At 54.4% G+C, this 22,286-nt stretch overlaps 1 protein-coding gene across 1 annotated transcript in view; it reads right to left on the bottom strand.

Annotated features, from left to right (window-relative positions):
• The window catches only part of LOC123625065 (c-Maf inducing protein), a 233,675-nt gene extending 213,537 nt beyond the window's left edge, over positions 1-20,138 (bottom strand). Inside the window, exon 1 of the mRNA XM_045533279.1 lies at positions 19,429-20,138. Within this exon, the coding sequence (XP_045389235.1) occupies positions 19,429-19,725 (297 nt within the window). The 5' untranslated portion in view covers positions 19,726-20,138. The remainder of the gene's footprint in view (positions 1-19,428) is intronic.
• Between the last annotated feature and the right edge of the window lie 2,148 nt (positions 20,139-22,286).

Here is a 22,286-nt window from a genome sequence, read left to right on the forward strand (position 1 = left end):
CTGCTCAATGGGTACGGCGTTTACACTGGGGATGATGAAAAGGTTTGGAGTATAGATCATGGTGGTGGTTACAACATTGTGGATGTATTTAATGCCACTGAATTCTGCACATACAAATGGTTAAAATGACAAGTATCATGTTACATATATTTTACAACAGTTAAAAAAATTAAAAAAAAAAAAAAACTCAGAACATCAAATGCCAAAATAAATGAATGAGACCCTCCCTCTTGCCTGATCTAGGTTTTCCTGGTATGCACCACAGAGAAGATAAAGAAAGAAAATAAGAAGCTGTACTGGGGTAGGAATGGTGACTGGGGTGGTCTCTCCTCCAGGGCATCAGTTTCCCCAACTGTAAAGTCAAAGCAACAGCCTAGACAATCTCAAAAGGCCCCACCCGACCAGATGTGATCTTTCCTCTCATGAGTCTTGGAGATAATTCTAGGAAGATGCTGACAGTATATACCTCCTGGTCATCATGCCAACCCCGAGGTAAGCAGGCCTGAGCACCTACCCTGCACCCCTCCTTCCTGTACACACTGGCCATGGCTCCCTCGGAAGGTCACAAAGGTGAGGTGGGCAGTGCCCTAGCTTCACCTTGGAGCTGGCTACCTGGAAAAAGCCACCTTGACCAGGTGACTCAGGGTAAGGGGGTGCTGGGACAATCCAGGATGCCCCCAAGCTTGGCAAGGAGGCTGCTGGGCTGGACAAATGGAGGAGAATTCTCCAAGGCCTTCCTTGTGGTCCAGCCAACACCCACTTCATTCTTCCTTAAGTGGAACCTTAAAAGGGGAGGGACATAAAGGATACTCAGGAAGTCCCTTGAGGTCACAGGAGAAGCAATGGGCCTAGGAAAAAGCATCAGGTGGCCTGGCCTGGGTTTGCACAGCAGCTCTACAACCTACAGCCATGTGACCTTGGAGGCAAAGGGCCTCCTGGAGCCTGTCCCCTGTCCTGTAACACTGGGATGCTACCCACCCCAAAGGGCTGCTGAGAGGACTATGAAGTACACAGCATCTGGCACGTAGTAGGTGCTCGAGAAATGGTGGATTCCACTACTTCACTTGGTCTAGCCCTACAAAATCCTCGGGGAGGAGAGGGCTCCGCGTGCACAGCACACTTTTAAAAACGAATCTGAGAATAAAAACCACAACTACCGTCCCGCCAAACTGCCAAACGGAGTGGGAGTAATGAAGCAAACAAAAGGGAAAGTTCAACTCCTTTTTTTGGCTTTAGAACATGCAAATGCAAAATTCAGTGGCAAAGAAATCATCCCAGCAAAATTCCACGCCTAAATTTGAAGTGGCCCCATGGAACTCTCCCTCTCTCCCTCTCCCTCTCTCTAGTCATTTAAATAACGTCTCACTCCATGGTGTGGCTAAAGATCTGTGCCAGCTTACGCTGGAAGAATCAAAGGCAAGGAGGAAACTCGTTTATTGGGGTCCCTAACAAGTTGACAACCAAGGAAGACCCTTGGCCTCTTTTAACAGCGCTTGGTTGGCCTTGCTGACATTGAGTCTTCAGCATCCAGGAGGAGGAAGCACATTAAGATTACACACATCGTCCACCTCACAGAGGGAGCTCTGCTCACTTGAGCTGAATTTGCCACGTAGCTACCATAAGAAAGATTCAATAAAAATAGCAACCTTTTAGAGCACAAAGGAGCCGCACTTCCCAGATCCAAGGTGTCCACATGCAAAATCTGCCTTGGCCTATTTGGATATTCTCCAGGCATATGTTTTCATGCTTAGTATTCTTTAATCCTTGACCATCAAGGGTTTCTGGTCACTTTGTGCCTCTGCTTTACGGGTCAGAGAGGTGAGGCGGCCCAAGGTCACACCATCTGGGGGCTGGGGCGGAGCTGAGCCGTGAGCCACCATCTGCCTGGTCCCAGCAGAATGGCCCTTGGACTCCACCACGACGCACCCTCAGTGATGCCCTCTGCCTTATCACAGACTGAAGAACTGTTCTAAATCTTAAAATAAACATTTTAAGGGCAAGAAGTGCCAACCTTGAAACTCCAGACTAGGATAAAAGGAAAAATATTCCACCATAACCAAGAAGACTAAACACAAGCTCAACCAAGTACAGAAAATGCTACACTGACAAACCCCACTTTCCCAGCCAGAGGAGTAGACTCTGAATAAAAACCTTGATCTTTCTATTTAGCGAAACAGGACTTATCATTTACATGTTTATTTCCACACAAAGTTCCATTTCCTGCTGGTGAAGCCTCACAGGCTCCCTAGACTGGTTTACGGCCTGGGGGAGGGGGTCTCCATTAATCCCTAAGAATGCCTATATTATAGACGCTAAAAAACATACAGATGCTAAATTTTACAAGCCCATCATCTTGCTATTTTGCCAGCAGAAGGATCCATAGCTTTCACCAAATTTTCAAAAGGAGTATGTCACTCACCGAAGTCTAGACCCAGTGTCCCAGAACATCCACTCAGTAGGGAAGAGTCTGTCATTTCTATTCTTTGTGACTTACAAACTGGTTCACTGACCAGCCATCCCGATATAAGGATGGAAACAAGACCAGGAAGGAAAGAAAAAATAAATCATGTCCCAAAGCAAGTCAGGTGACACATAAATGGGCCACAATGTAAGTGGATACGACATAAGAGAAGTTAAAAGATAATGATCACAACACGGTTGCACAGGTTTCCAAGAAAGAGAGGAAGGAAAACTAGCCTCGTCCTTATGAGGGCAGCCAGCTCCCTGCAGGCAGGGGCTGCGTCTACACAGCTCACTGCCAAGGCAACACCGAGAACAGTGCCCAGCACATACTAGACACGCAATAAATACCTGCTGAATGTTAGACAAATATACCATGTCATTATTCTCATAACCCTAAAATGTGGGGATTGTAATTTCCAGTTTCAAAGACGAGGCCCAAAGAAGTCCGCGATCTGCCCAATGTTACAACCAGTAAGAGGCAGAACGGGGATTTTAACCCAGATCCGTGCTCTGCTATGCAAAACCCGGGTCCTTTCCTCTATAGCACATTTCGTTTAAACATCAGACATTTTTTTTGTTTTATTTCAGAATACTATGGGGATACAAACATTTTGGTTACTTGTAATGCCTTTGCCTCGCCCAAGCCAGCGCTACAAGCCTGCCCTTCCCCCATACGGTGCGCTCTACCTCCATTAGGTGAGTTCACCCACCCCCCACCACCTGACGGGCACCCAGTGAATATCACTAGCATGTGAGCACCTTAGTGTTGATCAATTAGTACCAATCTGATGGCGAGTACACGTGGTGTGTGTTTTTCCATTCTTATGATACCTCACTTCGAAGGATGGGCTCAAGCTCTATCCTAAACAACAGACTTTTAACCCAAAGTCATCTCTTAAGAGCGAGCACCCTGGTGTGGAGAAGGCGCCACATCCCCAGTGGCCCCCCAAGGGACAGTTAACTACTCTGGGCCTCACGTTCCTAACCTATACAGTGGGAGAGGCTGGACTACGTCAGGAATGGCAAACAGGCTTCCCGTTGCATGCCAAGAACTGATTGGTAGTGGCTGCCTCTGGGCTCGCTAGGAAGACCGACTATGCCAGCATGGACTGGCAGTGTCTATGTGGGTGAGGCAAGAAGGAGCAGCAGCATGTGTCTGTATCTGCCATCCCAGAACCAGCTGACCTGCAGGTTCTCTTGCAACCTTGGCTGGCTTTGATTCTAATCATAAAAGTTAAAAGGGGGGAAGGGGCAAATGGAAAAGGAAAAATAGACTAACATTTTCCAGCACGGACCATTAGCTGAACTTAGCCAAGACAAACTGGCCGCCCAGCCAGTCCTGCCGTGCTCTGTGCTCACAGCCCTGCAACAAGGGAGGAAGGGGAAACATCAGATCCACGGCCTGCACACCCAGCAAGACACCCAATCCATGCCAGACGCTGCAAAAGAGTGGGTTTGGTCTGGCTTGGCCTTGGTTGTAAAACACTTCATCAGTGAGCGTGGTAACCTCGCAGGGAGCTCCACTGGGTTCAAACCCTAGCTGGACCTCTTGCCTTGGCAAACAACCTCACCTCTCTAAGCCTCAGTTTCCTTCAACCTAGAAAAACTTCATAATAATTAAACACAATAGTCCATCAAAGTTCTCAAGAGCGAGCCTATAATAAGTGGGCAAATAAAGGGCCACGATCATCATGAACATCACCATTTTTCTTCAAAGGGGTGAGATTTTCAGAAAAAAGTCCAAGTACAAGAGATTCATCTCTTCTTCCCATGTTTAGCACTATGCCCATTTGGTTACTATGAACTCTAAAGGGAGGAGGCTCTGAAAACAACTCCATTCTCCTCGAGTTCCTGGTGTATCAGCCAGGGTCCTGGGAGGAAACAGATGGCAGACACAAAATGGTGCAATTTGAGGAAATTTTAACAAAAGGACAATATACTAAGGTGTAGGCGGAGTACAGGGAAAGTGCAAGAGATGTTTTTCTACCTAGAGTGACCAACTGTCCCAGTTTGCCTGGGACTGAGGGGCTTCCTGGGACACAGGACTCTCAGTGCAAAACTTGGGGCAGTCCTGGGCAAGCAGGACAGCTGGTCATGCCCTTTCTCCTCCGTGTGTTCCTACCCTTAGGCCCAACAGGACATGGGAAGGCCCAGCTACAGAAACCTGGGTAGAAGGGGTGACATGACAGAGGCGTGGCTGAGAGATTCTGCCCACCCATGGCAACCAGAAGGATGCAAGCCAGGGGAATAAATGTCCCCACTCACTCTCCTCCTCCCGCCATCCCCCGCAGGCTCTGCACTGGCCAGACCCACTGGGAAGCCAGAGGGCTCAAGGCCTGCTGACACAGGGCGGGGTTTCCAGAGCAGTGAGGGGAAAGGAGGTCCCGAGGCAGAGGGAGATGCACAAGACCCTGTGCTGACCCTGGGGTGGCCAGGGGAGCCAGACCCCGCCTCTCAGAAGGCTCCACAGGGGGCCTCATCCATCAGGAAGGCAAGGAGCTTCCCGCCCCCACTGCGGAACACCAGGAGGTGGGCAGAGGACTGGACTCAGAGCTCTAGAAGCCACCTGGGTTGCTGGGCCTGCTCTACGGCCCTCCAAAGTGGGCCGAGCGGGGCTGGGAGGAAGAAACCCCTCTACCTGGCAGCAGGTAAACCAGGTCACCTCCTGACAGCGTGAGCAAGGCTGAGATGACACAGCGAGCTGTCCCAAAAGAGAGGGGCTGCTTCCCAGGCTCTGTCTAAAGCAGGGGCCCTGGTCTTCGCAGACCTAAGCGGGGGATTACAGGCAGAAAGCCCCCTCCGGGGTGGACGTCCCTAAAACAGCTGCGAGCACTTCCCCCGGGTGCGCTCACACCGAGGCCACCAGTCGGATGCAGTGAATGTGTCAAGGGCAATATCGTTTAGAAAATAAAAGCGACTTTCAATTCTGTTTTTAAATCATATTTTCCGAGATCAAAATCTTATTTCCCAAGCACTGCTGCTGAAAGCTGAGGTGAAAACCACCAATAATGTCTTAAACCTCCCGACAGAGGGTTTCCGTCTCACTCAGGTCGGGAACTTGGTGGCTGGGGTTAGGACAGGGGCTGGGGGCCCATTCCAGATGCCGGTGCCTGGGGTCTCAGCAAGGGGTCACGGGCATGCCCTACAGGAGCTTCCCTTGACTCCAAGGTCACCAGACAGGGCAAGTGTTTCCAAGAAAACTGTGAGACTTTTCTGTCCCTTCACAGCCTGTGGCCCCGAGGTCCCCTATCCACGATGGGCACTGAAAGGACTGTATTGACATATTCCTGCATAACTGAACCCAAACCCTGCTTTCAAGTTCACAGTCCTGCAGGAACTGGGCATGGGCAGAAGCGGTAGCCACAATAACAATGGCACTGGTGGCAGCAGCAGCAAACATTTCCCAAGCACTTACCGTACGTCCACACGCCGCTGAGCACTTCCCGTCTACCGTCTCCTTTATTCTCAGGACAACCTGGGAGGGTGGGCACTGGTGTTCTCCCCTCCTCGCTTCCAGAGGAGGAAACTGAGAGCCGGATCACACCCCTGATGAAATGGCCTCGCATGAAACGTCTGGTTTCAAAAGAAACTGGCCAGTACTCTTCACCACCTTTAGGGAAGGACTGACCTGGGCAGGCAGGGTCTTTAAGGCTTCCAGCTCCTGCCAAGCAGGGAAACTATGCGGGTTCCTAGTGGAGGCAAGGCGTTTCCTGCTCCCCGATTGGCGGGGCAGACCCTTTAGAGGATGCTCAGGTTGGCTGGGCGGGGTGGGCCCCCACCCAGGAGCCCCAGCTGGGGGTGGTGGGGGCTGAGATCGGCTCCCCTGGCCTCGCCCCCTACTAGGGCTGTGTCGGCCCAGAGGGCACCCTGCTTACCGCTGGGGGCATCAGAAGAGCCCCCAGACTGCTCATATTTGCAATGCTCCCTGGCCCAACACCCCATACCCCTTCACCAAAACTGCTGGCAGGACCCACACACAACTCCAGAACCTTCCTTTTTAATATCTTTCCCGGTGATGGGGTTTATTTAGCTCCAAAAAGCAGAGGGACTCACTGCACGGCCTTGGGTGGGGCTTGGGTCTAGCCGATGCAGGCCTTTTCAGAAGCACCAGGGAGTAGGTTCCCTACCCCAGCCACTCCCTCTCCGCTCCACCCTCTAACCACCCCCCATAAAACACCTGCTTCAATTGAGACAGGATGACAGGATGCAAGAAACAGGTTTCAAACTCATTTTCCTTACACCCAAACTTTCTAATGCTAATTTTCCTCTCTCTTTTTTATTGGCATGATGCAATTCCCCTTTTCAACAACCCAGATCTCTGAAGTCCTGAGTCATCAGGGTAAAGGCAGGGACAGTGGGGGAGGGGGTCAGCTGGGAGGGATCAAACCCAACCAGGCGGGATTTCCTTCTGGGGGCCTAGGGTGTCGCGGCCCACCAGCTCTTGGCCCCACACGGTGCCAACATGGGCTGGGGCCCCTGCAGCCCCCACACAGTTCCTCGTGGCCCCTCTAGGCCAGTTCTGGAGAGAAAAGGTGACTGCGGGGCAGGGTGGGACGGCAGCCCAGGCAGCCCGTGCCTGCTCCAGAAAACCGGACCTCGGACCTCATGGGGTGGGTATGACGATTAAATGAAGAACACAGTGGTCCTCGCCCAAGGTGACGTGGCCCCTGGGGGACATGGGACAGTGTCTGCTTTTTACACGTTGTAGGTTGTCACAACTGTTGGGGAAAACATCCTGGCATCTGGTGAGCTAGGCTTGCCCGGTAAGACCCAATACTGCTCCCTGTGTGCACGTGTCTCATATGTTAATACGGGTGATTTCCGGGTGGTGGGATACTGGGGGAATTTTTTTCCTTCTTTAATTTTTATAAGATCATTATCATCCCTGTGTGATCATTTTAGTTTTGTTTCTACAAGTGGGGAGGTGACTTGGTGACATGGACGGGCAAAGGCTCCCTTGGGCCGCCCAGCTGGGGAAGCGCTGTCTTGGCTCCAACCGGGGAAGGTGGCCCTCCCTGGAAGGCCAAGGGGGCCAAGGGGGAGGGGGGGACCGGTGTTCCAAGCAGAAAGGAGAGGTTTGTGCCAAAGCTCCCAGGCGCGGGAGAGCTGGGCCCAGACGGCAGGCAGGGCGGGCGGCCCGCTGCGCGGTGGGCTTTGCACTTCATGCTCACTGCGGTCAAGTCATCGCGGCCAGCTCCATCAGAGCGGCCCCTCCGGGTCAGGCCATCTCGGGTGAGGAAGCTGAGGCTCCGAGAGCTGAGCTGACTACCCCAAGACTAACAAGGGGCAGAGGAGAAGCAAACCTCCGCCACGGCTCTTCCGGACACGGGTCTGCAGGAAGATGCCAACGCTACATGCTGCTGGGCACCAGGAAGCTCCCAGGACAGGAGGGCCCCGCTCCATGCAGGGTGGATCCCTCTGTTCTGCCCACACGCTTGCTCTTCTGCAAGGCCCTGCTTTCAGCACGGAACCATCTGGCCACATGGGCCTTTCTGACACTCTGCTCTGAGCACTAAAACCCTGCTCGCTGGCCACACAGTGATACTCTGGAGCCAGACAGCCAGGGTTCAAATGCTGGCTCCACCATTACAAGCTGAGTAAGCAGTGACCTTGCCTCTCTGAGCCTCAGTTTGCTCCTCTGTAAAATGGGGACAATGACAGCACCGCTTCACAGGGGCGTCACAAGGATTAAACAAGAGCTCACCTCCATGAAGGGCTCAGAGCAGTGCCCAGCACACAGCAAGCGTTATGCAAGTGTTAGCTGCTGTTACCGCTGCTGGCTGGTGATGCTGCCGGGGCTCCTGCGCTCGAGCTCCACCAAGGAGACATCGTGACTCTTGGAGCCAGGCCGCCTGGGTCCCAGTTGTACAAGCTTTAAACCGTCAGGGTCTCAGTTTCCCTCCCACCTCCTCATGGGGCTGACATGAGGATTAAGTGCACAATACGTCTACGGAGTCAAGACAGTTGGAGGGAATGATCATTACTGTCCCGCAGTCACCTCTACTCCACCTTAGACCACATACATCTGGCTCTGGGCTCTGGCTGGCCCTGCTGGGATCCCCAAGCCCAGGAGCATGGGCCTGCTGGACAGGTCAAGCTCTTTCATTTTCCCACCCCTGAAGCAAGCCTCAGTCACAGGGTCATGAAACCAAAGCAACAGACAGATGTCAGCATGTCACTGTTCCCGTTTCCAATGGGGCAGTCCCGTGAGCCCACTGCATTTCCGCCACTGCAGACACAAGGCAGAGCACCACTCCTGTGTCACCTAGAAGGGGCCCAACCATCCCCCTGGCCTAGGCTGCAGCCCAACGGGACCACCTTCTTGAGAGCCCAGGGAGGGGCTGGGCCTCCAGGAAGGGAAGGTTCAGGAAGGGGAGCCCTGTGAGCCTGCAGAGCTCCCAGCAGAGGCCCCAGGCCTGGGACTCAGAGTCAGAGAGCACCAGGGATGGAGCGCCCACCAGGACCTCACCAGGCCGAGCCCAGCAGCCTGGCACTAACACTGCCACTCTTCATGGGCTGTGGAGGTGGGCCAGGAACCCTGGGGCTGGTACCACACTGAGCTGGCTGCACAAACCACGTGCTGGGCAGTGTGTCAGGGACGCTATACACACACTCTCCTTCACTCTGGAGGAAGGAGCAGCCCTGGAGGAAGGCAACAGTGTGACATGCCACCATAGGGAGGGCCAGAGGCACACAGGGTCACAGGGAAGGGAGGGTAGAGATTTGAATGTGTGCTGCCCTTCCCTTTCAACAGGATGGACCTCTCAACTAGGCAGGTTGTTCATCCACCCAACCATTCATTCATCCAGAGAACGTCTGCGGAGAGGCACTGCCTCAGTTTCCTCATCTGTAAAATGGAAAGAGGAACAGTACCTTACTGGGTTATATGGGTCACCGGTACAACCCGCCCAGCGCAGCGCCTGGCGAAAGGAAACACTGATCACACGTGAGTGGCCGCTGCATGGTCACTGCTGTGACTAACTGCCTGGCCCTCGTGACTCAGAGATCCCTGTACTCCTAAAGCTTCCACTCAGTGGCACCCCGGGCTCCTGGCTGCCTGGCTGGTCCCCAGTCCCTCCGCATCGTAAACCACCATCCATCTGAACATAGTCTGGGAACCAGCGTTCATCACCGTGCGCTGGTACACTCTGCAATAGGAGGCGACCCGACCTCTGTCTTCAAATCCTACGCTCTCTTACGGTGCCCACCTCCCAGAACGCGGCCCGCCGCTCCGGCCTGCCCCTTTGCCCACTGTGGCCTCTGCCCATGCCCCCCAACCCACGTCCATCAGTCTCAATCCCACCTCTGTCCGTCCAGAAGGATCTCGCCCACGAAGGAGTCCTTCCTGAAACCACCCATCCCTGTGCCCGCTTCCATTCCTCCCTCCAAACAGCAGGACAGGACGTCCACCTGTTTAAGGATGTGTGCTTTGCCCCACAGTGTATGACTGTATTAATAATATAGGTCCATTAAGGCCGGGTGCGGTGGCTCACGCCTGTAATCCTAGCACTCTGGGAGCTGAGGCAGCAGGATCGTTTGAGCTCAGGAGTTCGAGACCAGCCTGAGCAAGAGCGAGACCCCGTCTCAACTAAAAATAGAAAGAAATTAGCTGGACAACTAAAAATATATAGAAAAAATTAGCCAGGCATGGTGGTACATGCCTGTAGTCCCAGCTACTCGGGAGGCTGAGGCAGGATTGCTTGAACCCAGGAGTTTGAGGTTGCTGTGAGCTAGGCTGACGCAATGGCACTGTAGCCCGGGCAAGAGAGTGAGACTCTGTCTCAGAAAAAAATAAATAAATAAAAAATTTAAAAAATGATATAGGTCCATTCAACTGCAACCCCTTGAGAAGGAGTGTGTCTGACTTCCCCAGTGCAGCACCTGGGAGCGTTCATTCTGCACACATGGTATCCAGTATTCAATTTATAACCTTAGCACCTGATGCTTACCCTCTACAAATACTTGACATTCACTTTCTAACAGCAGTTCCCTGAGCCTACTTGACAAATTCACCAAGGAATTTCTGCCAAACCTTGGCAAACCCTAAACGGATAAGCCCACTTATTTCTAACTAAGATGCTTCTCCAGGAGGCTGAAATAACTACTTGTATCCAACAGGTGCACACACACTGAGGGACAGACACACACAAGCATGGGGTCAGACCTGGCTTTGACTCTCAAGTCTTCCTCCTCCCAATTCTCCTCATCTGAGTCTCCATCATAGCATCTCTAAAATGGGAATAATAGTAATAAGCCCATAGGACTGCCATGAAAATTAAATGAGTACTGTGCCAGACACACAGTAGGTATACAATAAATGTCCTTGTGATCAGGAACATGTAGGTCCACCTCTGACGACAGATTTGCTTATCCTACTTTACTCCCCACCGGGGCAGACTGCAAGCTTGGCGGACCCGCCACCAACCTCAAGCCCTGGCACTGGAGGAGACCACGTGGTCTGCATTTCCCTTCCAGGGAAGCAGTTCTCCTCTTTGTACTTGGGGATCTCAAGGCCCAGGGCTATGTCCCAAGGATCCTGGGGGCCCCAGGGTGGGAGCAGTCATCAATCTCATGGTCTCCTCTTCCTCCTGGACACACATCTAAAGCACACTTCCCAGCCCCCCTGCACTGGGGTGTGGCCACAGGTCTGAGTTCTGACCCATCAATTTGGCCAGACTACAACCTGCTTGTCTGTGGGGCTCACTCTTTCCCCATCCCCGCCAAATGGAGGACCGGGAGGACGGCAGAGCCAGGACACAGACGAAGCCACCCAAGTACCCACATGATCAAGTAAGGCAGAACCCTCTGGAGACCACACTGGACCGTGGCGTGAGAAAGAACTGAGCCGCATGAAGCCACCCAGATGTGGAGCTGTTTGTCACGGCAGCCTGCCCCCTTGGCTAACACATGAGACCTTCCGCACCCACGGTTCCACTTCCCCACCGCGTCTTACACTAGCACGCACCATGGACTCACCCGGGTCAGAGGGAGCCAAAATGGCAGGCAGGGAAGCCGGGCCTGGTCTGCCCAGACTGTGGGCTCTAACTTCCAGCTCCACTGGACCTCTCAGGAGCCCGGGCCTGGCCCAGGATGCCAAAGAAGCTCACAGCAGTTCCGGTGTTGTCTTCCCTCTCCAGATGACCACACCTGAGCTGGATTCAGCCAGCCCTGCCCACAGGAAGCCTGTTTCCCTGTCTGATTCCTCTACTTCCACCCACTCAGGGACTGCAGAATGCAGATCAGCTGCTCCCGTCCAAAGAGAGCCCAGCCAGCCTAATCAGTTTAGTGGCTTTCACCATACCATTATTTCTGATGATGGCTTCGAAGCAGTAGAGCCATGAACACAGGGCAGTGTGGAAGGCAGAGTGTGGGTCTGAACCCCAGATGGGCTGCTGAGTCATCTGTAAGGGTCTTTGGGCAACACGCTTCCCCTGACCTCGTGCCCACCAGCAAAGCCAGAGGTGAGTTAGATCATTAGTGTGTTCTAGATCCTAGGATCCTTTGAACCTAGTTATGGACAAAGGGAGCTAGTTTTTAAAAGTTTTGCTGGGCTTTGCAATTTAAGAGTCTCTTAAAGCACTGCTACAAAGCTATTCCTTCATTATTCATTGGGAGGGAGCCAGGTTTCAAAAAAAAAGAAAGAAAAAACATACAACAAAAGCCCTAGAATGGAAGTTTTATGGGGCATGGTGCCACCTGTGTGCCCAGCACTCAGCATATTCTAGGTGCTCACCCCTTTTTTTAATAGATGCTAACAGCTCCTGGAGAGCAGAGGGAAGGAAACTAACAGTTATGGAGCACTAACAGGTACCAGCCACTTCGCTGGGCCATGTCTAAGTAGGATCCAACCTCAGGGTCTTTGCACTTGCTGTTCTCTCTGCCTGCAGTGCTCTTCGCCCAGACATCAACATCCTTCCTTCCCTGCCCACCTGGCCCAGCAGCAGCTCCCAGTTCCCACCTCCTGCTAACCCTACCCATCTGCCTGCTTTGTTCTACCCATGACCTCCTCACAGATTTTTTTAATATATTTATTTTTCAGAGGTAAGGTCTCACTCTGTCACCCAGGCTGGAGTGCACTGGCATGATCACAGCTCACTGCAGCCTCGGACTCCTGGACTCAAACGATCCTGCCGCTCCCCAACCACCTTGCCCAGCTTTTTTTTTTTTTTTTTTTTTTTTTTTAAGAGACGGGGTCTGGCAATGTTGCCCCAGCTGCTCTTGAACTCCTGGCCTCCAGCTATCTTCTCACCTCAGCCTCCCAAGGTGCTGGGATTACAGACTCAAGCCACTGAGCCTGACTCTCCCTGTCACAGATGTTATATTTACTGTCTGTCACTCACCCCCACCAACACAGGCTCCACCAGGGCAGGGTCGCAGTTTCTTCCCAGTGCCTGGCAAGGCGATATCTATCTGTTGATTGAAGGCCCGAAGGAGCTGCCATGCCTTACCTGACTCACCCCTGACACCAGTGCTGAAAGGAAGTCCCCGAGATCCTCACTTTACAGACAAGGACAGAGGTTCGGTGACCTGCCTAAGGCCACCAGCTGGGAAGCTGCAGAGGCAGGATTGGAGCTTGCCTGTCTGATTTCAAAGCCCACGTCCTCACTACCCCACTGCCCTGCGTCTGACCATGTTCTCCTCCTGCAACCTCACTGCACACCCCAAACATCAGCGCAAACGTTTCGCACGTGGCAGGGGTAAGGAAATGGCTCCTGAAGACAGAGGACAATCTCAATACCAGAAATGTTTTCTCTGCCATCCCCTCTGCCTCATACACACAGCAAACACCTCCCCCACGTGCACGCGCACGTCTCACCACCCTTTACTGGGGCTCTGCTGATGTAAGCGAAGCTTCCTTTCAAAATGCACTCAGCCTCCCTCAGTGCCTGTTGAATACACCGGGTGGCTCATACCCACAGCCAGAGCAAGGAAGAGAGATTTTCACTTCCTCTCTTTCTCCACCATGGGGCCGGGGGCCTGGCTTCCATCCTGGGGAAAGCAGGAAGTCTGGGATAAAAACGATGCCCTCGGGTGGAGCTGCTCAGACCCTGTCCTGTGGGGAGAGGGCAGCATGTCTTCGTCAGAGCCCCCTGTTCCCCTGTGTTCATTCAGACCCTCTGAGGGGGTTCCTTGCTTGGTGACATTTAGCCAGGCCAAAGCACGACTCCAGGCAGCCATGACTCCCGGCAACACTGCCCTTCCCTCTTTGAAGAGAGGCTCAGCTCTCTCTCCCAAAGAAGTGAGAGGAAAAAATCCAAATTATCAAAATAAAAGCAACTCCACTAAATAAAAATAGAAAGTGTCTTGGTTGAAATAGCAAAAAATTGGGCTTAACCTAAACGCCCATCGATGGGGGACGGCCTCCTCATATTACTACGGCACGCCTCTCCCACGGACCGCTAGGCAGCAGCGAGAAAGAGCAGGGCAGCTGCACGTGCACAGATCTAGAATGATCTCCAAAACAGGGCAGAGCTGTGTGTACACGTCTGGAATGGCCACCGAGGACACACAGAAAGCAGCAGCAGCATTAGCCACCGTGGGGGCGTACGGTAAGAGAGAAGCCTTATTTCTCAGTATGTGCCTTGTTGTACTATTTGAATTTATCTGATGCATGCATGACTGTTTTCATTTTCTCAAAAAAAAAAAAAAAAGTTGCTTTTTTTAAAAGAAACTAGACTGTGCCCCCTGAGGAATTTTTCTTAAACTGCTTGCAACAATTTCATTGCCTTCATATGTATGACATCTGCTAAATACCCCTAACTTTCCCAAATGCACTGTTCATCTCTAGAGACTCTCTTCTGGAGACTGCCCATCTTTAAATAGCAATAATCTCTCCCATTTGTACAGAATTTCACGAAGCTCTATCACGGCAATCAGGAAAACAGGAATTGGAATGCTGGTCACTTGTTCCATTCCTACTATGTGCTACTGGCTGTACTAGTAGGTGCTTACTGAATTATCTCCAATCCTCTCAGCAACTCTATGCGTGGGGTGCCCTACAGATGGAGAACAAGGCCCAGTGAGGGTCAGCAACGTGCTGGCAGACACACAGCCAGGGAGCTGTACCCTCGGAACCCAGAGCCAGTGCCATGAGACAGCAAAGCCCAAGTCTGTCTGGCCCATAGCGGGGACACCCTACCCCTGGCCGCCTCCCTTAATCTCATTTACTGCTTTAAGATAAGGCGTAACTCCACCATTGCAAATGTCCATTCCACAGAACACCAGCTGGGTACCCTTAGGACAAGTCAGCCCCGGCCGGCCTGGAGGAGAGGCCAGCCTCCCACCCCAAGGCCAGCAGTGAGGTGCCCTGAGACAGCTCTGTCTTCAGGACACTGCCTGCTGCCACCAGGTTCCCCCTGAGCCCTGCCCAGGATAGTGACCCCAAAGTGCCCTCTCCCACTGCTGGGTGAGGCGCAAAGGAGCTGGTGGGGCCGGCACACAAGCCACCTGTGGGCCGAGGAGCCCAAGCCTGCAGCACCCACCGCCTCCATCACCAGCCAGGAGGAGGGCACAGCCACGTGCAGTGAGATCCCTTCTCCCTGCGCTGGCACAACGTCACTACGGCCAAGAAGGACATCTCAGACGGCACCGGGCAAGTGGCAGCAACAAAACTTATTCCCTCCTTAAAACACACTTGCGTACTACAGCCTGGGGAAGGCAGACCACGTGCGCTATTTCACAGAGAATTTTGACTTTTTCTCCTCTCCTGTCTCCACCCCTCCCCTCTACCATCTCCAGTCAGACAAGTTGTCTAGGAAATAAATGTGATATACTCCAAAATCTTTCTGTGACAATTAGCATGCAAAGGAAAGAAGATTCGTGTTTACTAACTGCCACAAAAAAACATCAAATAAATCAAAGGCGGGAAGGGTGGGCCACTGGGGAGGGGTGTATGTGACAGAAATGAAAAAACAATTAACACGCGTGCGCACGCACACAGATGAGCTGCCATGGGATTTGTGAGTACCCTGGAGGACACAGATCTCTAGTCTCAAGTAGAAACCAACCATCTGGATGTGCAACCCTCAGCTCAGCACGTGCCACACAGTAGGTGCTCAGGAAGCATTTGCTAAACAAAGCCGGGTTCAGAAGATGGTTGACACCACCCCCCCACCAAGAAAACACCAGACTAAAGAAACTGATGAGAATTAAGGTGGCTTCTCTTTCCTACCCGTGACAAGATGCCCGGAAACATTTCAATCAAACAGCAGAGTGGTGAAAATGTAGAAACAAGCCATTGATGAATTATGGCTTGAGAATAAAGAACCTGCTGTCACCTGTGCCCCAACCCCTGTTTGGTAAACGAATAAAGGACTTTTCTGACCAGACCCACCATTCTAAAACACCGCGTGCCACATTTTTTAAAAAGTAAGATGAAATAAAAGGTAAGTGGCATATTTGTATTTCTTTGGTGCAGGGGAAACAAAGGCTACAGACAAAGCCCTCGCCGCAGACAAACATGCCTAGCAGGTGATCAAATTCAACCCGGGGATGAGAACAGCAAAATGGATTCTGGTCTTGGTGAACCTAACTGCCTGTGCAGAACTCCCCGTGATCGATACAACCGACACCCGGGTTAACAGCTGCGAAGAGCTAGGGAGGCCACGGACCGGGAAGTCTGGATACAAAAGGGGAATGAGGCGCCATGTCCAGGCCACAGCCTGACCGACCAGCTGGGCCCTTCCTAGGTGTGGTCTGGGTCCCCCACGCCTCCCCGTCTCCCCTCCCGAGTCAGCCGGGTCACTGTTGCCTGTGTGCTTCCTCCTTTGTTCACCAGCATTCCGGATCCAAAGTCTCCAAGTACAGGGTGCATCAAACCTGGCCGCTGCCACAAGCCATGTCAGGCACGCTGTTGGCTCCGCAAAGACTTAATCAGTAACCGGCCCAGGAGACGAGGGGCAGGGCAAGCTCCAACCTGATCCCACAGAAGGCAAAGTTGGCTCCTCGGGCTAAGACAACCTGGAGGGGTGTCAGGTCCCTGGACCCCAGGCTGAGGCCACAGCATCAGGCCCCTTTGTGGATCTCCCTAGCAGAGAACCAAGACAGGTCCAGCCTAAGGGGTGAACCCAGCTGAAATTACGTGCCAGGTGGGAGCAGGAGCCCCAGTACGCTTGTAACCCAGCCTGATATAGCCGTGGTCCTGGAAGCCTGGTCTTAATTTCTTAGAATTCAGTTAACTGGATCAGTGTAGACAGTTTCCAAAACTGGTTTGGGCAAAAAAAGATTATTTGCTTTGTTTATTGGTTTGAATGCAGATCAATCACTCTGTGTCTTATTCGTGAAGCCCATACAATTAACCAACTATTCACTGGATGGCTCTGAGTTGGTCTGTGTAGACAGCTTAAAATATGGATAATGCTCATTTCATGATAGGATACGACCCTATATGAAACATACTTGATACACGGCAGCTGAAGGCTGGGCCAGGGGCTACGACAAAGCCACAGGGCTGCAAAGGCTTTCTGTTGTAGTGAGCTGCCCTCCAATTCACCTTTGTTTCATTTGGGCTAATATTTCTCAATACAGTGCTTCGGCAGCACTATAAAATGCAGACAGATTACATAATGCCCAGGCCTCAGGGAAACCCCACAGGGGCTCCTTTGCTTCCCCGAGAGCCTGGACACCAACCAGGTGTCTCACGATGGGACAAGGTCCCTGGTGGCAGGCCCAACCCCACCTCTGCCCTGGAGGCCACTGTTCCAGCCAGGCCGGCTCCGAGCAGCCCCGCCGTCATGCTCACAGGCCCTGGCAGGGAGAGCCCTGCCCCCTCTGGAGCCCACCATGGAGCAAGCACGAGACTTCAGGACACCCCCTGCCTACGGGGCTTGGTGACGAAAGGCAGTAGAGAGGGAATTATGCCAGTCCATTGGACACTTCCTTGTAGTTCCTCCTTCCACATTTCCTAACGCCAGAGCATGGACGACCCTCCGTCCCAGTACTGGAGATCGCAGGTGCTCTCCAGACAGGCCCAAGCTACCTAAGGTGCCACCCACCTTGGCTGGCCATGGTGGGCAAGGGGCCTCAGGCTGCTTAAGTCTTCCCTCCCTTTCCCTCCTTCTCAGACATGCCTCTTGAACAACTGCAGGTAAGCTGGGGGCCTCAGTCTCCAGAGCTGGCTTCCCCCAAACCGAGGACATTGGCAGCAGGGGACTCATCCTGGCAACTCCCAGGGGTGCGGGGGAGGGCCCTCGGCCTGTCCTTCCCATGGCAGGTCACTATCCCTCCCAACCATTCTCCCTCCTCAATTCCCCTTCATTTTGAGATATGGGAGAACAAAAATTAAGCCCAATAAAGTGCCCCTGAGCCAGGTGAAAATTGTGAAGCCAGATCTGGGGACTCCAGACCCCAGGCAGGAGGTGCCGAGGTCACCAGTTCCTCCCCGAATCTGAAACACTCTGTGCTGGCCAATTTTCTGAGACTCTCTCTCCCTCCATCAATTGAAAAGCTGAATGCTGAGGCCTGTGGCGCGGGACGGGTTTGTTTAAGAACATGCACCAGCCTGACACCGGGACTGGGCGGCCTCCCGGCAACCAGCAATCCCTCCCCGAGAAAGGAGTCTTTGCAGACATTGCACCAACGTGCCCACAGGAAAGAGAAAATAGGTGCTCTAAGCATGTCAGACCCCAAATTCAGAATAAAAGTCCTCGTGTGTACAATGCTCTGGGGTGGAGGCTGGGGGGCTGATTCAAAGAGTAGGATTCTTCGGCTAACTTTTCCCCCTCCCCATTCCTTGGAGCATGTGTCATGGCCTGTGACACACCGCCAAGGGAACACGGATGCTGGGGAAATGTCTACACACGCTACACGTTTGTGACATGCCATGTAAGCGACACCCTGTTTCCTGGCTGGGTTTTCTTGGCACAGGTGTGGGCAGGCATTGGGTTCTGCCCCCCTCCCACTGCGCTTAGTAAACAGGATCACGGTGGCCCCAGGGGGCCGTGTACATTCTGGGGAGGACAGGCCACCTCTCCAAAGAGGATGGGACCCCCACAGCAAGGCTCAGGCCCAAGCCACCAGCTGTATTTGAAACTGTCCTTGTTTCAAAACACAAAGCATCCTGTTCAGGCTCCTACCCGCCACCCCCACCCCCCCACCACTGCTGTCTTTCTCCACGTATGAAGAAGGCCACCATTTGCAGATTGGATTTCAGAAACAGATCAATGGTTTCTCCTCTCCATCTCATCCGGCTGACCCAGTCCTAGCCATATATTTAAAAACAATAACAATTACCAAATAAAACCTCCAGCAGCAAAACACACGTATATACACACACTCCACAGACAATGCGAGACCAAGGCTCCACAACCAGGCTCCACAGAGAACCCGACCCCCCCTCGGGCTGGAGATATTCCAGGCCCACGGCCCCCTCCCCCTCCACTTCCACCTCCCAATGTGCGAATGAGATTTTCAGAAAGGGAAGCACCCAGTTTCGCCTGCCAGCCCCAGGAAGGAAAAAGAATAAAGGACGGGTAAAGCTAAGAAAGGAACCAGCTTCTGGAAATTCTTGGGGCTTGGGGGTTTTGAGGTTTTGATTTGCTTTTTTTTTTTTTAATTTTTGGGTCGTGTTTTGTTTTCTCCTCCAGCTCAGATCCAGATGGGCCACGGGCTTCCAGAGAGGGAACCCCCACCACCATCGGGGCCCAGCCCGGGGTCGATCCCAAAGCCCCCGCCATCAGAAACACAAGAGCTCGGGGCACAAGGTCCCCAGACATCCAGCCTAGGGGGGGGGCCACACGTCTCCAGCGTTCTGAGGGTCTCCCCCGAGCCCCGCGGGCTCGTGTGGGCTTCAGATGCCCAAATCCAGCCCCGGGAGCAGGCCAGGAGCGGGGCGCCCCGGCTCTCCGCGGCCCCCCGCACCCCCCGTGCCACACAGGCCCCGGGCTCCAGGTGCAGCGCCGAGGGGCGGCCGCGGGGCGCAGCCCGGCCCGAGGGGCGCGCGGGGGTGCAGCCGCCAGAGCGACTCACCGTGGCGGACGCCAGGCTGTTGTCGGCCAGCGTTAGGTGGTGCGGCTCCCAGCGCCTCAGGAATTTCGAGGTGAGGATCTTGCTGAGAAAGGTCCGCGGGTGCCGGATGACACAGACCTGAATGTCGCCCTCCTGCAGCAGTTTGTACCTCATCCCGTTGCAAAGCAGAAGGGCCCGGCGGCAGGGCACGGCGCCCATCTTCGTGCCCTCAGGCGCCGACACGTCGCCCCCCAGCAGCGGCTTGGTCTCCTCGATCTGCCGGGGGTCGCCGCCGCCCGAGCTGCTGGTCAGATCCATGGCCGCGCCGGGGCGGGGGGCGGGGAGCGGGGGCTGCGCGGGGCTTCTGGGGCGGCGGGGGCCCCGGGGTCCGGCGGCCCGCACCCCCCCGCCCCCCAGGAAGGTGGGGGGGCGTGGGGCTGGGGGAGCCCGCAAGGGAGGGGGCGCTGCCCGCGGGGGCGGCGCACGCGGCGGGTTCGGCCGGCCTGGGCGCTTCCTGCGGGGCTCCCGCTTCCTCCTAGCTCGTCGGGTGCATGCTCGCGGCCGCGGGACCGGGCGGGCGGGGGCGGGCCGGCGGCCGCGGGGGGGGGGGGGCGGCGCGGGGCGGGGCGGGGCGGGGGCGGCAGCGGCGGGCGCGGGCGTGTCTCGGGGGCCCCGCGCCGCCCGCGCGCGTGTGGACGGTGCGAGTGGCTGCGCGTCGGCCCGGCGAGTGTGCGGCGGGCGGGGGCCGCGGGGGCCGGCTCGGCCGAGCGACGGCAGGAGCCGCTGGGCGCCCGCGCGATTGGTCCCCGCGGGGTCATGTGCCCGCCCCTCTGACGTCAATGGCGGCAACGGCGGCGGCCGCCGCGGTTTCGGCCTCTCGCGGGCGGAGTCCGCGGGCCGGGCGGGGACTGGGGGAGGCGCGGCCCGACGGGAGGGGCGGCCGGGAGGGGGCAGGGCGGGCGAGCCCCGACAGGCCCCGGCCCGCCCCGCCCGGATGGGGCATGGGCGGGGCCACGGGGGCGGGGGCGTGACGTCACTCCGGCCGCGCCCCCGCCGGTGCCCAGGCGGGTGCTGAGCCGGGCGGCCCGCGGGCCGGAGCGACCGCCACCCCCGACGCCCGCCGCGGGACTCGGGGGGAAGACAAGGGGACACGACGGCCCAGGTGCGGCCAGGTGGCAGCCCGAGGGCCCGGGCTGGGGTGGGGTGGGGGGAAGCTGGACCACTTGACCTCTGACACCTCCGCCGTGGCCCCGGCTGCCCACCAGGCTGGCCAGATGGGGCCATAAGACAGATGTTCCCTTGGCCTGGGGGCTGCTCACACCTGCTAGAGAGAGCCCCCTCCTTCCTTCTGTCCCTGGGGACAGAGCCTCTTCTAGGAACCCAGGTAACACAGCCACCCCCTCGCTTGGCTCGGACCTGGTTATTCCTCTCTGGGTCCCCAGGCCCAGCACCAGCCCGGGAGAGAATCGTATTGGAAGGGCCTTTGTGGAATCAACCACAGTGTCACAGCCTCCAGCCTGGAAGCGAAAAATTCCCTTTCTGCCATCACAAGCCGCAGCTCCTAAGGCCACCTAGCCAATGGCCAGCTCCTCAGCCAGGCTTTCTTCCCTCCGTTCCATCCTGCAGCTAATAACATTAAACCCCCAGATTGTTGCCTTTGTGTGAAGTGAAGGTGCCTCTGTCGTGAACACGTGAACGTGTGCAGCGTGTGTTGAATTGAATCGTGAGTGCCGCAGAATGTCCACAGCGTCCTTGCGCTGGGAATTGTTCACACCTCCCTCTCTCCCAAGAGCAGACAGCATGGAGACGCTCCCCCAGGACCCTCTCCCCTGAGCCTGGCCAGGGCTGGGGGCAGGCAGGCCGGGGAAGGCAGGTCCCAGCCTGCATCCCTCATGGGCAAAAGGGGGTAGGGGGAGTACAGTCAGGTTACAAAATTAGAAATTCATTGACTCCCCACAATTTATTGGCATTTCCTTCAAGCTCAGAACTTCAACAGCCTCCAGAAAATCATCAAACTAGAAGGAGAAAACCCGAGAGATCTGGGTGTGGAGGATGGTTGTGGCCAAGAAACCCCCAGTCCATTAAGGGGTGGAATTAGGTCATTTGTTCAGACTCTTATTGAGCTCCTGCTGTATGCCAATTGCAGGCCAGGCACTGATACTAATAGTAGTATAATTGCTATAATAGCCACGGTGGACTGAGATTTCCTATGTGCTAAGAATTTTGTGTGCACACATCATTTTCTTCTCACAGCAACCGTATGACATGGGTGCTGTCCCTATCCACTCTTGCAAATGAGGGCACAAAGAGCTTAAATGACTTCTCCAGGCTCACTTAGCTAACTAGCCCAGGTTTCTCTGACTCCAGAGCTCATGATTCAAGCACAAACCATGGAGCTCAGAGTCTAGGACAATGTAAAAACACAGTGACTACACTATGCTTGGGAACAGGAGCTGCCTAACCCAGCAGAGTGGACAACACTAGTCCCCAAGGGCCATGTTCTGTGCTGGGAACTCTACATATTTGTTTGCATTTATTCCTCCCCACCAACCCAGGAGGTAGGAATTATTATTAACCCCACCTGAAGGGTGGGGAAGTTGAGGGCCAGGCAGCTATGAGGATCCAGCCAAGATTTGAACCTGAGATTCTGTTTGACCTCAAATCCCATGTGTTTCCCACTCATATGGGGATTTGGGGAGACATTACAACTGTCTTCCTTTGTAACATCTTCTTGAGCAGGCACTCAGGAAGAAAATGTTGGATTCCATGGATGTCATCTTTAGATAATAATATTTCTTGATTTTAGTTTGAAATCAGTGAGATAGAGCCCCCAAGACACCAGAAGTGTCTGGTTGACAGCAGCACTAGCTCAGTGTCTA

Source organism: Lemur catta, chromosome 20, assembly GCF_020740605.2.
Source record: "Lemur catta isolate mLemCat1 chromosome 20, mLemCat1.pri, whole genome shotgun sequence".
In the NCBI taxonomy this organism is placed as follows: Eukaryota; Metazoa; Chordata; class Mammalia; order Primates; family Lemuridae; genus Lemur; species Lemur catta.